Raw genomic sequence first — 13,536 nt, forward strand, 5'->3', positions numbered from 1 at the left:
CATCACTGAAGGTTGAACCTACACAAGGTACACTTTTAATTTGAAAGCACAGTCTGAACTCGCATCCTCTCTCTCTCTCGCTAACTTGGTGTCCTACCTGTAGCTCACAACCTGCCAGTTTTAGGTTGTAACTCCTTCGACGCCGAAAAAAATTGCTTCACTCCTGTGCCGGTAAAACATTTAATGTCTTTAAGAGTGAGGGAGTAAAAAAACTAAACGAAACAAAAAAGCCAATCTTCTGGCGGTGACGAAGCCGACCAAGTTCAAGCTAAGCGTGAGAGCGCTGAGTTTGCTGCTCTTCGCCGTGTTGTGTTGTGTGTGTGTGTGTGTGTGTGTGTGTGTTTGTGTGTGTGTGTGTGTGTGTGTTAATGTGTGTGTGTGTGTTGAGGTGGGCCGAGTTTACCTATAACCCACTTGTGTGCTCTCTGTTTGGGGATTACACGATGCTATTTACACGCCACGGACGCCCAGAATAAGAACAAACAAGGCCGTTCAAGAAGGTCTGAACTGAAATCGTACTGGACCTAATATTGGGTCGTTTTAAAACAGGGGTCTCAAACACGTAGCCCGCAGGCCGATTGCCACCCGTATGACGTTTTTTTTTAGGCCCGCACCTTAATATGAAAATTTAATGTTGGTGTTTATATGAATGGCGCTTTAAGTGAAGTGAATTATATTTATATAGCGCTTTTTCCTTAAGTGACTCAAAGCCCTTTACATAGTGAAACCCAATATCTAAGTTACAATTAAACCAGTGTGGATGGCACTGGGAGCAGGTGGGTAAAGTGTCTTGCCCAAGGACACAACGGCATTGACTAGGATGGCGGAAGCGGGGATCGAACCTGCAACCCTCAAGTTGCTGGCACGGCCGCTCTACCAACTGAGCTATACCGCCCAGTTTCATACTTGTATACCCTCAACTTTTTCCGGGAGACTCCCAATTTTCAGTGCCCCTCCAAGGGTAATCATTCTCCCGAATTTCACCCGAACAATAATACTAAAGGGGCACCGTGGAGGCACTGCCACTAGCGTCTTCTAAAACCTGTACAAATAACGTGCCAGCCCAGCCAGGTGTTGGATTTGGCTTCTGTATAAACGCAGTAAGCGATTGCACGGCATACTTGATCAACAGCCATACAGGTCACACTGAGGGTGGCCGTATAAACAACTTTAACAAGTATGCACAATATTAATGATGAATGAGTTTGATCACATTTACAGAGCCCGTCAATTAATCGAACTATTAACAGTAATAAACTCAATAACCTTGAAAGGGGTCATCCATCCATTTTCTCCCTCTTGTCCCTTTTGGGGTCTCGGTGGGTGCTGTAGCCTATCTCAGCTGCATTTGGGCGGAAGGCGTCGTACACCCTGGGCAAGTCGCCACCTCATCACAGCATACTTGCCAACCTTGAGACCTCCGATTTCTGGGAGGTGGGGGGCGCGGTTAAGAGTCAAGTATTTCATATATATATATATATATATATATATATATATATATATATATATATATATATATATATATGTATGTATATATAGATATATATAAGAAATACTTGACTTTCAGTGAATTCTAGCTATATATATATATATATATATTTATTTTATATATATATACATATATATATATGTTTATATATATAAATCAAATACTTGAATTTCAATGTTCATTTATTTACACATAACACTCATCTACTCATTGTTGAGTTAAGGGTTGAATTATTGTCCATCCTTGTTCTATTCTCTTTCACTATTTTTCTAACCATATGATGGCAGTATTGTCCTGTTTAAGAGTGTCACAACATTGCTGTTTACGGCAGATGAACTGCTTAATGGTAGACAAAAACGTGACTGCTGTTGTTGTGTGTTGTTACCGCGCTGGGAGGACGATAGTGAAACTGCCAAACAATAAACCCACATAAGAAACCAAGAACTCGCCCTCGATCATTCTACAGTTATAACGTCATCGGGCAGACACACTGTTTATATTGTGGGAAAGCGAACGTGAAAACATGCTGTCCTCACTCAGGTCCGCATGGAGCTGGAGGGGGCGTGGCCTCCAGCCCCGCCTGAATTTCGGGAGATTTTCGGAAGAAAATTTGTCCCGGGAGGTTTTCGGGAGAGGCGCTGAATTTCGGGAGTCTCCCAGAAAATCCGGGAGGGTTGGCAAGTATGCATCACAGGGCCTAAAGGGGGTCATATTATGATTTTTTTTGTCTACATTTTAAACATTCCTCTACATAACATGTAATGGTTGTCCATCGATCAACATTTTGCATAGTGAGCATTTTTGTCACATTTGCGACCAAAAATAGGTGTGTGTGAGTTATAGGAAAAAAAAAAAAGTAGCATAGGTGCACATACAGATTTAAACCCTTTCATCCCATTTTGCTCGCAAAAAAATCCATCCAAAGTTGATCAAACTAGAGTAACATTTTGGCCTGTATAGCATGTTTGAAATAAACTTAAACCATAACCAAATGGACTGTGATTGTGTAAGTGATTGAAGAGCTGCGTGTCTTTTCCTCCTTCTCCAGTTGCTCGCACATGTCTTAAACACGCAATAAATAAAGTCTTGGTGGTCAGTAAAACACAACATTTTTTCACCACCTTAAAACTTGACACAAATCACACTGCGCGCTTGTTACTACGAGAGTTTGTTTGTATCAGAAATATTATTTTTTCTGTGCTACAAAAACATTTTCTGTGCTACTAATTAAAAAAAATCATAGTAGCACAGGTAGTAGCTACAAGTGAAAAAGCTCAGCATAAAGTCCTGGATTATGTTTTAAAGACTCTTTAAAGTCTCTTTGGGATGTACCGTTTTGTGTGCGGTCATCCACTTCGTCATCCATGTCGTAGTTTTTAGAGTTACTATAGCAAGGCTTTTGACAGATATAAGTTACAACTTAGACTTCCTTTTTATTGTCATTTAAATTTGAACTTTCCAGTACAGATAAGAACACAATTTTGTTGCAATAGCTTGTTGTAGTGCAGGATAAAAAAGCAATATGGTGCAGATAAAAAATAAATCAATTACTGTACAGATAATATAGATAACTATACGCTACTTTGTATTAGAAATGACAACAGCATGTGCATGTACGAGTCAGTCTGCCCCAAAACAAGAAGACTGAGAAAAAAAAAGGATCTTATCAACCACAGGGTGGACTGCCATGGCGGATTCGCGCAAAGCACTTGGGGTAAATCTCGACCATATTCGAATAATCCACTGACGTCACCAATGGAAAAAACTCACCAATCGGGCAAACTCCAGAACAGCTCTTTTCCCGGAAGTTTGAAGGAAGGCAAGATTGTTGTATAAATATCTCTGGTTTGATTTCAAATTTTTGAGACGAGTGCAGATCCCAAATACACAAAAACAGGTACTGATAGGTAAGAAAAGTTAATTTTGCATCATAGGTTCCCTTTAAGTCAGGGGTGTCCAAACTTTGTCCACTGAGGGCCGCACACTGAAAAATCAAAACAAGCGGGGGGCATTTTGACATTTTTTTATTTTAAAAACCAATACAATATATGTATAACAAATATACATTTAGGCCTCCAATCAGGCTTGATCCCGGGGACCCCAAAGGGTTTCAGTCAAAAAAATATTAAAAATAGGTCTTTATTTAGTATTATTTTGTTTTATTATTATTCAAGTTTTAAATCTCCACATCAACATTAGGTCCATCTGTCAATATAATGATTTTAAAGATTTAAGTTGTATGCTCTTTTTGTCAAAGAAAACCCTGTTTTTTTATGGAAAAAAACAAAATAGGTATATTATCACCCAATATTTTTTTCAAGTGTAACATTTGAGATTATATAATAATTGGAGCATTAGAAAGGTCAATAACTCATAACACCATTGATTTTAATTCATTATTATTTTTTGAGCAATGACACTTAAAAACAAATCACAGTAAAATTATTGGGTATCCAAAAGGGTGTTAGAAAATAAATTATACATTTTTTTACTGTTTACTTTTAACACAAAAATCTAGAGATCAACTTCAGATCTATCCGTCAATTATACGTTTTATTGTTTATGTTTTTTGTTCCTTCATTTTAGGCCATTCTTTAAAAAAAGTTTTTTTATATGGCAAACACAAAATATGCAACATTTTCCCCAAAATATGTCAAAGTGGAAAATTTAACGTGACGTAATTGGAGCCTTGAATAGGTCAATAATTCAAAATGACGTTGATTTTGATACATTATTATTTTTTAAAGAAAGAAACAGCCTCCATGGCAGCTTTGTGTTATTAGAGTAAACATTGCAACATTTTCTTGTTGCATTTTACTTATTTTGTCATTTGTATCACTTTTTACGTTTTAAAAATGTTTCAATTATATTTTTAAAATGTGCCGTGGGGCCGTTAAAAAAATTACCTACGGGCCGCACATTGGACACCCCTGCTTCAAGTAAACAATAATGTGGTGTGTTTGGTTTATTCGCCTCGCGCTTGCTATCAGAGTAGGTTCGCTCTGCATTGCTCTCAACACCTGGGCTTCTTCGTTCACTAGCAGAATTTAATGAGCGAGTGAACCCCTGTTAGCCATCCACAATATTTTTATTTATGAGTGGAGGAGAGACTGCTGGCTTCCTTTAGAAGCAATGATATGGAACAAAAAATAGAGAGGAAAAAAGGAGGGATGTGGCAATTAATCGGCCACCGATTACTGTAGTATCGGCCAGTTTTCATGAAAAAGTGTGTGATCGCCATTGCCATTAATGCATTTTGTTGCGGATCGCAAACGGTGATCTCCTCTGGCTGATACTGAATTTATATTCAGTCCCTCAACTGACAAGAAGCTAATTATGTGTCTCCATACACAGTGTGGAGCCTTACCTCCATTACGGCAAGTACTGTCGTGAACTGGCTTGTTGTGAAGTGTTTGCGATTCCAAAGACGTGGAGGACCTCAGACAGGCTGCAGGTAAGATGATTCTTTACTTCAATATACAATTAACATAAGATAAACTGGATGCTACTTTAGCGTGGCATGAAGATAGCAGATGAAAAAAAATGTGCGTAGCATGAAACAAACAACAAAACCAACAAACAAGCCGTCGTCTTTAACAAACAATGGACCAGCCACTAAGACAAGGAAAACACCATAATATAAAGGGGAGTGATTAGGGGCAGAACCAGGTGAGGACGCTAATCAACACACAAAAAGCTGGTGTGACTAATCAGCCACCTCGCAACAAGAAAACATAACCAAGGGAGCAAAGGAGCATTGAAAACACAACCGGCCACTAAACTAAGAATATTACACAGACTCTAACCTGGTTTGACAAATCATAATAAATACATTGCATTTATTTGTACTGTAAATATAAATATCAGATAGTATTATCACTGAAGGACGAGGCTGAAAATATTATGCACAGAGGACAAGAACAAATAAATAGTTTAAATATTGTGCTGATATAGTTAAACTATCAATAGCCCTCACCAAACACATTGAACAATATAGAGTTGATACATGTGATTGGTATCGGCCGATCTCAATCATGGATGACCGGTATCAGAATCGGCAGCATGAAACCCCTGTCCGAAAGAGCCCTAGAAAAAAAAAAGATGAATGCATGGAACATTTTGCCTTCAAAACCGAATGAACACGATTAGCATGTAAACATGGACTACATTCGTTAAAACCTAGCAAAAATAAACAACAAAAAACCCACCTGACGCAGTTTTTCCAACCGAAACAAAACACCTGCACTTTAAAATGTTCAGTATTTATTAAAGTGTAATTTTTGCTAAGAGATTGAGAGTCCATTTTACTTTTATTCATTCACTTATTTAGGATAATCAAAAGTTCCTTACCTTCCAAGTACAAAGGTAAAAAAATTCTAACGGAAAATAAAAGTGTATTACGTGTCAAAGCCTTACAAGCATGATTTTTATTGTATTATATTATAATTACATTAGTGCTTGAATTGCTTTTTAAAAAAATGCTGACAACAATATAATTTATCAGCAATAATTTGTGGGAAAATATATCATCCAGCAATAAGAGACAAGAACACACGTCTTTTTTATGAGCATTCTAAAGATGATAAAAAAAAGCTTGAATAATGTGGCTAGTTCCCGTTTAAGCCTTTCAAGCCCTCTAAAACAACTTCAAAACCCTCTATGAAATGTTTTATATACACATTGCAAGTCTATATTTTTAGGGGAATAAGAGAACAAATACAAAAGGGAAATAACCCAAATGAACGCAGCATTTAAACCTCAAACTAAAACAAGAGTTACCGTACTTTCGTCCAAAGCTTTGAACTTTATACAAAGGTGCGGCTAATCTACAGATTTTTCTTCCTCATGGCTAAATTGTGGAATAGATTAAGCAAAGAAATCAAACAATTTACTAAAATGATCTATTTTAACTCTTTGAACTCATGTTTTTAAAAAGTACAAAGAAAAAGATCCCTGATAAACATCATGAACCTAATTAAAAAGGAGAACATTTTATTCATCACATAAAGGATGAATAATTACATTGACTTTTCTGTTTTGTTTGATCAGCCGTTTTTCTGTCGTTTTACAAGCACCGTTTGTAAAGAATTACTTAATCTTTCTATTTGAATACTGGTATGTCATTTCACAACGTATATAACGGCTTATAGTCCGGTGTGGTTGAGATATGAAAAAAAGTTTTTTTCCTTCTAAAAGTTTTTTTTATATTCCACTGCAGTTTATGGTCTAGAACAGGGGTCGGGAACCTTTTTGGCTGAGAGAGCCATACAAGGCAAATATTTTAAAAAGCATTTCCCTGAGGGCCATATACTTTTTTTTTTTTTTTAAGACAGAATACAACTAAATGCGTACATTTTTAAGCAAGACCAACATTTTTAGAGTATAAGCGGTAGAAAATGATGGATGGATGGAAATCTGTTATTCCTTTTAATAACATTGTTATTCTGAAGCTAACAAACAATAAATAAAATATTTCCTACCATTAATGCGACTTCTTGAACAGGTGCGGTAGAAACCTGATGGATGGATTAAAATGCATGAGAATGTTATATATTTTGAATGTTATCTTTGACAATGTGATTACCAGCGGAATTAGATAGATAGTACTTTATTTATTCCGTCAGGAAAATTTAAATTTTCAGCACAATCCCATTCAAGTTTAGACAAACATTACAGGGAGACAGAACAGGATCGCTGACGGGTCTGCCGGCTTCCAGTGCCCCTTACAAAAAAGATGAGATACAGGTAAACAAGGAGGGGGGGGGGAAAAAAATAGAAGATTAAATAAAATGAAAAAATCGGTCTTAGCCTGGGCCCTGGAGAGGAGATGCAGACTGAGGCCAAGGGAAAAAAACAACTCATAGCCATGGTACACATCCCTCTTTCATGTGTGTAAGAGGGAAACATCAAACATCAAAGAACACAGAGGACATTAAAGACATTAAAGCAGCAGATACAACCAGACACTTCTACATACAGCTATGAATAAAAAGTAAAAGAAACATATCCACTGTGGTGGCCTCTGCGGTGTTCCACGCCATCGTCCGCTGGGGTGGAGGGAGCATGGCCAGAGACAGGAGCAGACCCAACAAAGCAACCAAGACAGCCGACTCCACTCTCGGCCAGTGTCCAGTCCGCATGGATGAGCGAGGATACGTCCAAGGTGACTGAGGTGTCCCGACACCTGCTCAACCAGCCAAGACACCACGAAGCCTCTCCGTCCCAGCGCTCAGTGCTAGCTCCGCAGCCCTGTCCCCTCATCCGCATCTCCTCCAGTCCCTCCAAACCGACTCCGGTGTGGCAGAGACCCTGCAGCTGGTCTCCATGGCCAAAAGGCACCCGGGAGGCAGATCCAGAAGTCCACAAAAAAAAGCACCACAGAGGTCACGAAAGTGGCACCCCTTGTCACACAGTCCCAAAGGGTCCCGGACCAAAAGGCAAAAAAATATAAGAAGACATGAAAACAAGAGGGAAACACAAAAAGATGACACAAGAGCACAGAGCTCCTGCCAATAGCAGCCACTACAGCAGCGCCATCTTGGAAAAAAAAAAATATATATATATATTCATTACTTACCGTGTTAAGCAATGTCAACTATGATTTATCCGAGAGCTAGGTGCAGTCATCAAAAGAGCCACATCTGGCTCTGGAGCCATAGGTTCCCTACCCCTGGTCTAGAAAATACGGTACTTGTACATTTAAAGGCCAAAATAGATTGAGACTAATTTATGAAAACCTTGTGTAAATCATGTAGAAAAACATACATTGAAGATACAGGTGCGACATCAACACAAGGGAAAAAAAAAAAAACATCGGAAAGAATTTTAAAAAGAGACAACTGGAAGATTCACGAGAAGCCTAAAACCGAAATCTGAACAGGAAATCTTAAAATCAGCCATATCAAATCATTGCAAAATAAATGACCACATCATGGACCGGGACAACGTCTAAATCATTGCTAACAAATTCAATGGTGTCCCATCGTGTCCATTCTGCTGCTGACGCAGTAGCTAGCTTACCTCTTGCCGTAGCTAGCTTACAGTTCCGTTGCAAGGCGATGTGTTACTCCGCTAGAAAAAGTGTCCTTCAGTGGTTGCTCTTACAATAACAATGTCGTTACAGCTTGGTCATTACACAGGTTATGGAATGTACAGGAAGTATTGTTGGGGGTTTTTGGATGCATTTTTAATGCGATTCAGAGGAAAAATGGATTGCTCCAGTAATCTCCATTGCGAGCCACCTAAAACGGGCCGACTACTATAAATTAAAATGCAAAACTAAACATAACCTTTGGTCTTCTTGTCTCTCATAAGGGTTGTGAACAATAGGCAACATTCCAAAAAAGTGCAGTTCCCCTATAAATAAGTATACAATTAAATGTTACACCACTTTAACGTCCTGGCACTGAACCTGCAGAAAGTAGTTCAGTTTTCTGTAAATTCACATTTTCACACTTTAGCATTTTTTACATATTCTTTATTTTTGCAGCTTAATTTAAAAAGGTTATTGTTCAGTGTTTGTTGTGATTTTAGAATTGTGTTACGTTGAGTGTTTTTCATGGTTGTGTTTACTTAGCTGAGGGGATTAAAACCAGGGGGAGGTTACATTTTGAATAAAGTATTATATTTTTCCTGTGCTCCTTATTTTCAATAGTTCATAAAATATATGAATAATTATTGATATGGACCAATATAAAACGCATATATGCTGGACGGTTTTCAGCCGAATCGATAAATTACTCGATTACTAAAATTATTAATTACTGCAGCCCTAAAATGGACTTACTTATTAAATGTAAAATGTGGCCATGTGATAACAGATAAACTGAGCAATATTTTAGCTTAAAAATGTTCGACGAGAACCGAATCGTGCGAAAAATGGTGTGTATAGTTTGTAAGGTTATGTAAGGTTTCATGGCACCATACTGAGTTGTGCTGCTAATACTTTGATGACCTCCATTATTAAAAGCATGTTCATTTCTTAGCATGATACAATGCACTTCTCCACAGCTGCAATATTACAATATTGTTCAAAGATCTTTAAAATGTGAAAAAAAAAAAGAATATAATTGAATAACCAGAGCCTGATGTTGTAGGGGTGAAGGCAGACATGGGAAAAAGTCATGCACATGTGCAGTACATTTCCAGCACCATGTGCTGCTCTGTGATTGGCTCAGGTGCAACATGAGCTATTAGATAGGCGGGGCTCACCTGCACAGTCACATGTGACGCTTACCTTGCTGCTATCCTCTGGCTGCAGTTACCATGAAGGTGGCGATAGTGGGCGAGCGGGTAGTAAGTGTCCTGGCCTGCTGCCTCGTCGGCAGGCAGGGCCTTAGGGCTGGCTGCGTAGATAGTGCATCCCATGAACACCTCCTGGAAGACGGCCTCCCTTGTCCCAACAGCGAGCAGAGTGGGTCCTGGAGGTGTCCTGATGTCCCGTCCTGATGGCAGCCAGCTGCTTTGTGGGGGAAAACCCATTGGCTCAGCACTTTTCTATCTTAACCCCTCCTTCCCTCCGATGCTCTCCCTCTCTCTCTTGAGCCCAGAGCACAGAGGATAATCAGATTCCACATTTACACTCCACAAAATCATGCCCGGCGTAATCGCTCCCCATCACTGATGTTGCATTATGCTAATGCGCACAGCTGAGTATGCCCGGCCGTCATAGGGATGGGCGATACGGCCTACAATCTATGCTGCGATAACGATATACATATCACCATGTAAGACTTTAGCTACTGACGTATGCAGTAACATTAAAGGCCTACAGAAACCCACTACTACCAACCACGCAGTCTGATAGTTTATATATCAACGATGAAATCTTAACATTGCAACACATGCCAATACGGCCGGTTTAGTTTACTAAATTGAAATTTTAAATTTCCTGCGAGGTATCCTGTTGAAAACGTCGCGGAATGATGACGCGTATGATGACGCGTGCGCGTGACGTCTCGGGTTGTAGCGGACAATTTTTTTACAGCCCGATCCAAGCTATAAGTAGTCTGCTTTAATCGCATAATTACACAGTATTCTGGACATCTGTGTTGCTGAATCCTTTGCAATTTGTTGAATTAATAATGGAGAAGTCAAAGTAGAAAGATGGAGGTGGGAAGCGGTGCACTGCAGCTGCCTTTAGCATCACACACACAGCCGGTGTTTCCTTGTTTGAAATTCCCGAAGGTGAAGCTTTACTATGGAACAGAGCGGTTAAGCAAACATGGATCCCGACCACATGTCAATCGGCAAGTTTCGGTGAGAAAATTGTGGTAATAAGTCGGCTCTTACCGGAGACGTCAGTGGCGTTTGCGTCCTGCTGCAGCTGCGTGGCTTCCTTCCCTCAGAGACACTGGCAGTCACTACACCCGTGGCCACACCCCTCCGACTTTCAGGTACTATATAATCTCACTAAAACACTAGTAACACTATAGGCAGATAAGGGATTTTCCAGAATTATCCTAGTAAATGTGTCTAATAACATCTGAATAGCTCTCACTGCCCTCGCCTTTAAAAAATTTTTTTTTTTAACTTTTTTTTTTTTTTTTTCCAGTCCTCCACTCTCATTATCCTCATCCGCAAATCTTTCATCCTAGCTCAAGTTAGTGGGGAAATTGTCGCTTTCTCGGTCCGGATCGCTCTAGCTGCTGGTGGCTATGATTGTAAACAATGTGAGGAGCCCTACAATCCGTGACGTCACGCGCACATTGTCTGATACTTCCGGTACAGGCAAGGCTTTTTTTATTAGCAACCAAAAGTAGCAAACTTTATCGTCGATGTTCTCTACTAAATCCTTTCAGCAAAAATATGGCAATATCGCAAAATGATCAAGTATGACACATAGAATGAACCTGCAATCCCCGTTTAAATAAGAAAATCTCATTTCAGTATGCCTTTAATGCCTCATTTCCTGTTGTAAACTATTAATCAACTTGCTAATTTACAGTTAGTATCTGGTTAAAATTATTCTGTTGTTGGATACTTTACATTAGTTTTGGGTGATACAACAAATCACACAAAGTTTACTTATATAGCCCTAAATCACGACTGTCTCAAAGGGCTGCACAAGCCACAAGGACATCCTCGGCTCAGATCCCACATCAGGGCAAGAAAAAACTCAACCCAATGGGATGACAGTGAGAAACCTTGGAGGGGACCACAGATGTGAGGACAACGGACGTCGAGTGGATCTAGCATAATAGTGTGAGATTCCTGTCAAAAGTGGATCTAACATAGTAGTGTGAGAGTCCAGTCCATAGTGGGGCCAGCAGGAAATAATCTTCATCGGAAATAGGTCAGCAGCGCTGAGACGTCCCCAACTGATGCACAGATGAGTGGTCCACCCCAGGTCCCAACTTTGGATTGCTATCGCATTATCTGTGGTCGCAGAATCTGTGCCCCCCCCCCCCCCCCACCCTTTCCACGAAGGAGAGGGAGGAAGAGCAGAAAAGAAATGACAGATCAATTGGTCTAAAAGGGGGGTCTATTTAAAGCAGGGGTCCCCAAACTACGGCCCGTCGGCCAGATCCGACCTGTCAGCGTTCGAGATCTGGCCCGTGGGAAGTCCCTAGTTAAATTTTTATATTTTATTATTATTATTTTTTAATCTGTCCTTTCTAATCCATTTTCTACCGCTTGTTGCTTGTTACTCTCAGAGTCTCCTAGCCGCTCAGGCAAATCACATTGTCTAAAAATGCCCGGGTTAAAAAGTTTGGGGACCCCCGATTTAAAAGCTTATTTATTAATTAGTTTTAAGATGGGACTTAAATGCTTCTACTGAGGTAGCATCTCTAACTGTTACCCGAGAGGGCATTCCAGAGTTCTGGAGCCCGAATAGAAAACACTCTGTAACCCGCAGACTTTTTTTAGGCTCTGGCAATCACTAATAAGCCGGAGTTCTTTGAACGCAGATATGGTACAATACAATCAGCAAGATAGGATGTAGCTAGACATCTTAAGTGCACAGGAAGCCAGTGCAGGTGAGCCAGTACAGGCGTAATATGATCAAACGTTCTTGTTCTTGTCAAAAGTCTAGCAGCCGCATTTTGTACCAACTGTAATCTTTTAATGCTAGACATAGGGAGACCCGAAAATAATACGTTACAGTAATCGAGAGAAGATGTAACAAACGCATGAATAATGATCTCAGCGTCGCTAGTGGACCAAATGGAACAATTTTAGCAAAGTTACGGAGATGAAAGAAGGCTGTTTTAGTAACAATGTGTGACTCAAACGAGAGAGTTGGGTCGAAGATAATACCCAGATTCTTTACCGAGTCGCCTTGTGTAATTGTTTGGTTGTCAAATGTTAAAGTGGTATTATTAAATACGTGTCTGTGTTTAGCAGGAGCGATAATCAGCATTTCCGTTTTCTTATCGTTGTGTTGCAAAAAGTTAGCGGACATCCATTGTTTAATTTCATTAAGACACGCCTCCAGCTGACTACAATCTGGCGTGTTGGTTAGGGGCATCAGCATAACAGTGAACGCTAACACCGTTTTTGCGTACGATGTCACCTAGCGGCAGCATGTAGAAGCTGAAAAGTGCAGAGCCAAGAACTGAATCCGGTAGAACTCTGTACGTTACTTTAACATACTTCGAGGTCAAATTGTTATGGGAGACGCACTGCATCCTGTTAGTAAGATAGGGGTTAAACCAAGACAAGGCTAAGTCGGACATACCAATACGTGTTTTGAAACGCTCCAATAAAATATTATAATCGACGATACCGAAAGCAGCCCTAAGATCAAGGAGCAGCAACATGGATGACACATCAGCATCCATCGTTAGCAATAGATCATTAGTCATTTCTGCGAGGGCTGTCCCCAAAGAGTAATTTGCCCTGAAACCGAATTGAAAGGGTTCACATAGATTGTTAGACGTTAAGTGGTCATTTAGCTGCTGTGCGACAATTTTAAACGTAAGGTGGGACACCGGCCGGTAGTTTACCATGAAGTCAGGATCAATGTTAGGTCTTTTGAGCAGAGGATGAATAACCACTTTTTTGAATGCTTGGGGAACAGTGCCAGAGGAAAGTGATAAGTTTAT

At 39.9% G+C, this 13,536-nt stretch overlaps 1 protein-coding gene and 1 long non-coding RNA gene across 6 annotated transcripts in view; one reads left to right on the forward strand and one right to left on the reverse strand.

The window, feature by feature from the left end:
- The window catches only part of gramd2aa (GRAM domain containing 2Aa), a 110,026-nt gene extending 100,009 nt beyond the window's left edge, over window positions 1–10,017 (reverse strand). Inside the window, exon 1 of one of the 5 annotated variants that reach the window (XM_061887036.1) lies at window positions 9,726–10,017. In XM_061887036.1, coding sequence (XP_061743020.1) covers window positions 9,726–9,970 — 245 coding nt within the window. In that variant the 5' untranslated portion in view covers window positions 9,971–10,017. Of the gene's footprint in view, window positions 337–4,856; window positions 5,110–9,725 lie in introns of those variants that run through there. The other 4 variants (XM_061887039.1, XM_061887040.1, XM_061887038.1 and 1 more) reach the window with 4 other exon arrangements.
- The window catches only part of LOC133542838 (uncharacterized), a 27,983-nt gene continuing 14,529 nt past the window's right edge, over window positions 83–13,536 (forward strand). Inside the window, exons 1-2 of the long non-coding RNA XR_009804223.1 lie at window positions 83–171; window positions 4,844–4,943. This is a non-coding gene — a long non-coding RNA (uncharacterized LOC133542838). The remainder of the gene's footprint in view (window positions 172–4,843; window positions 4,944–13,536) is intronic.

The sequence above is a fragment of the Nerophis ophidion genome, linkage group LG25 (assembly GCF_033978795.1).
Source record: "Nerophis ophidion isolate RoL-2023_Sa linkage group LG25, RoL_Noph_v1.0, whole genome shotgun sequence".
Lineage (NCBI taxonomy): Eukaryota > Metazoa > Chordata > Actinopteri > Syngnathiformes > Syngnathidae > Nerophis > Nerophis ophidion.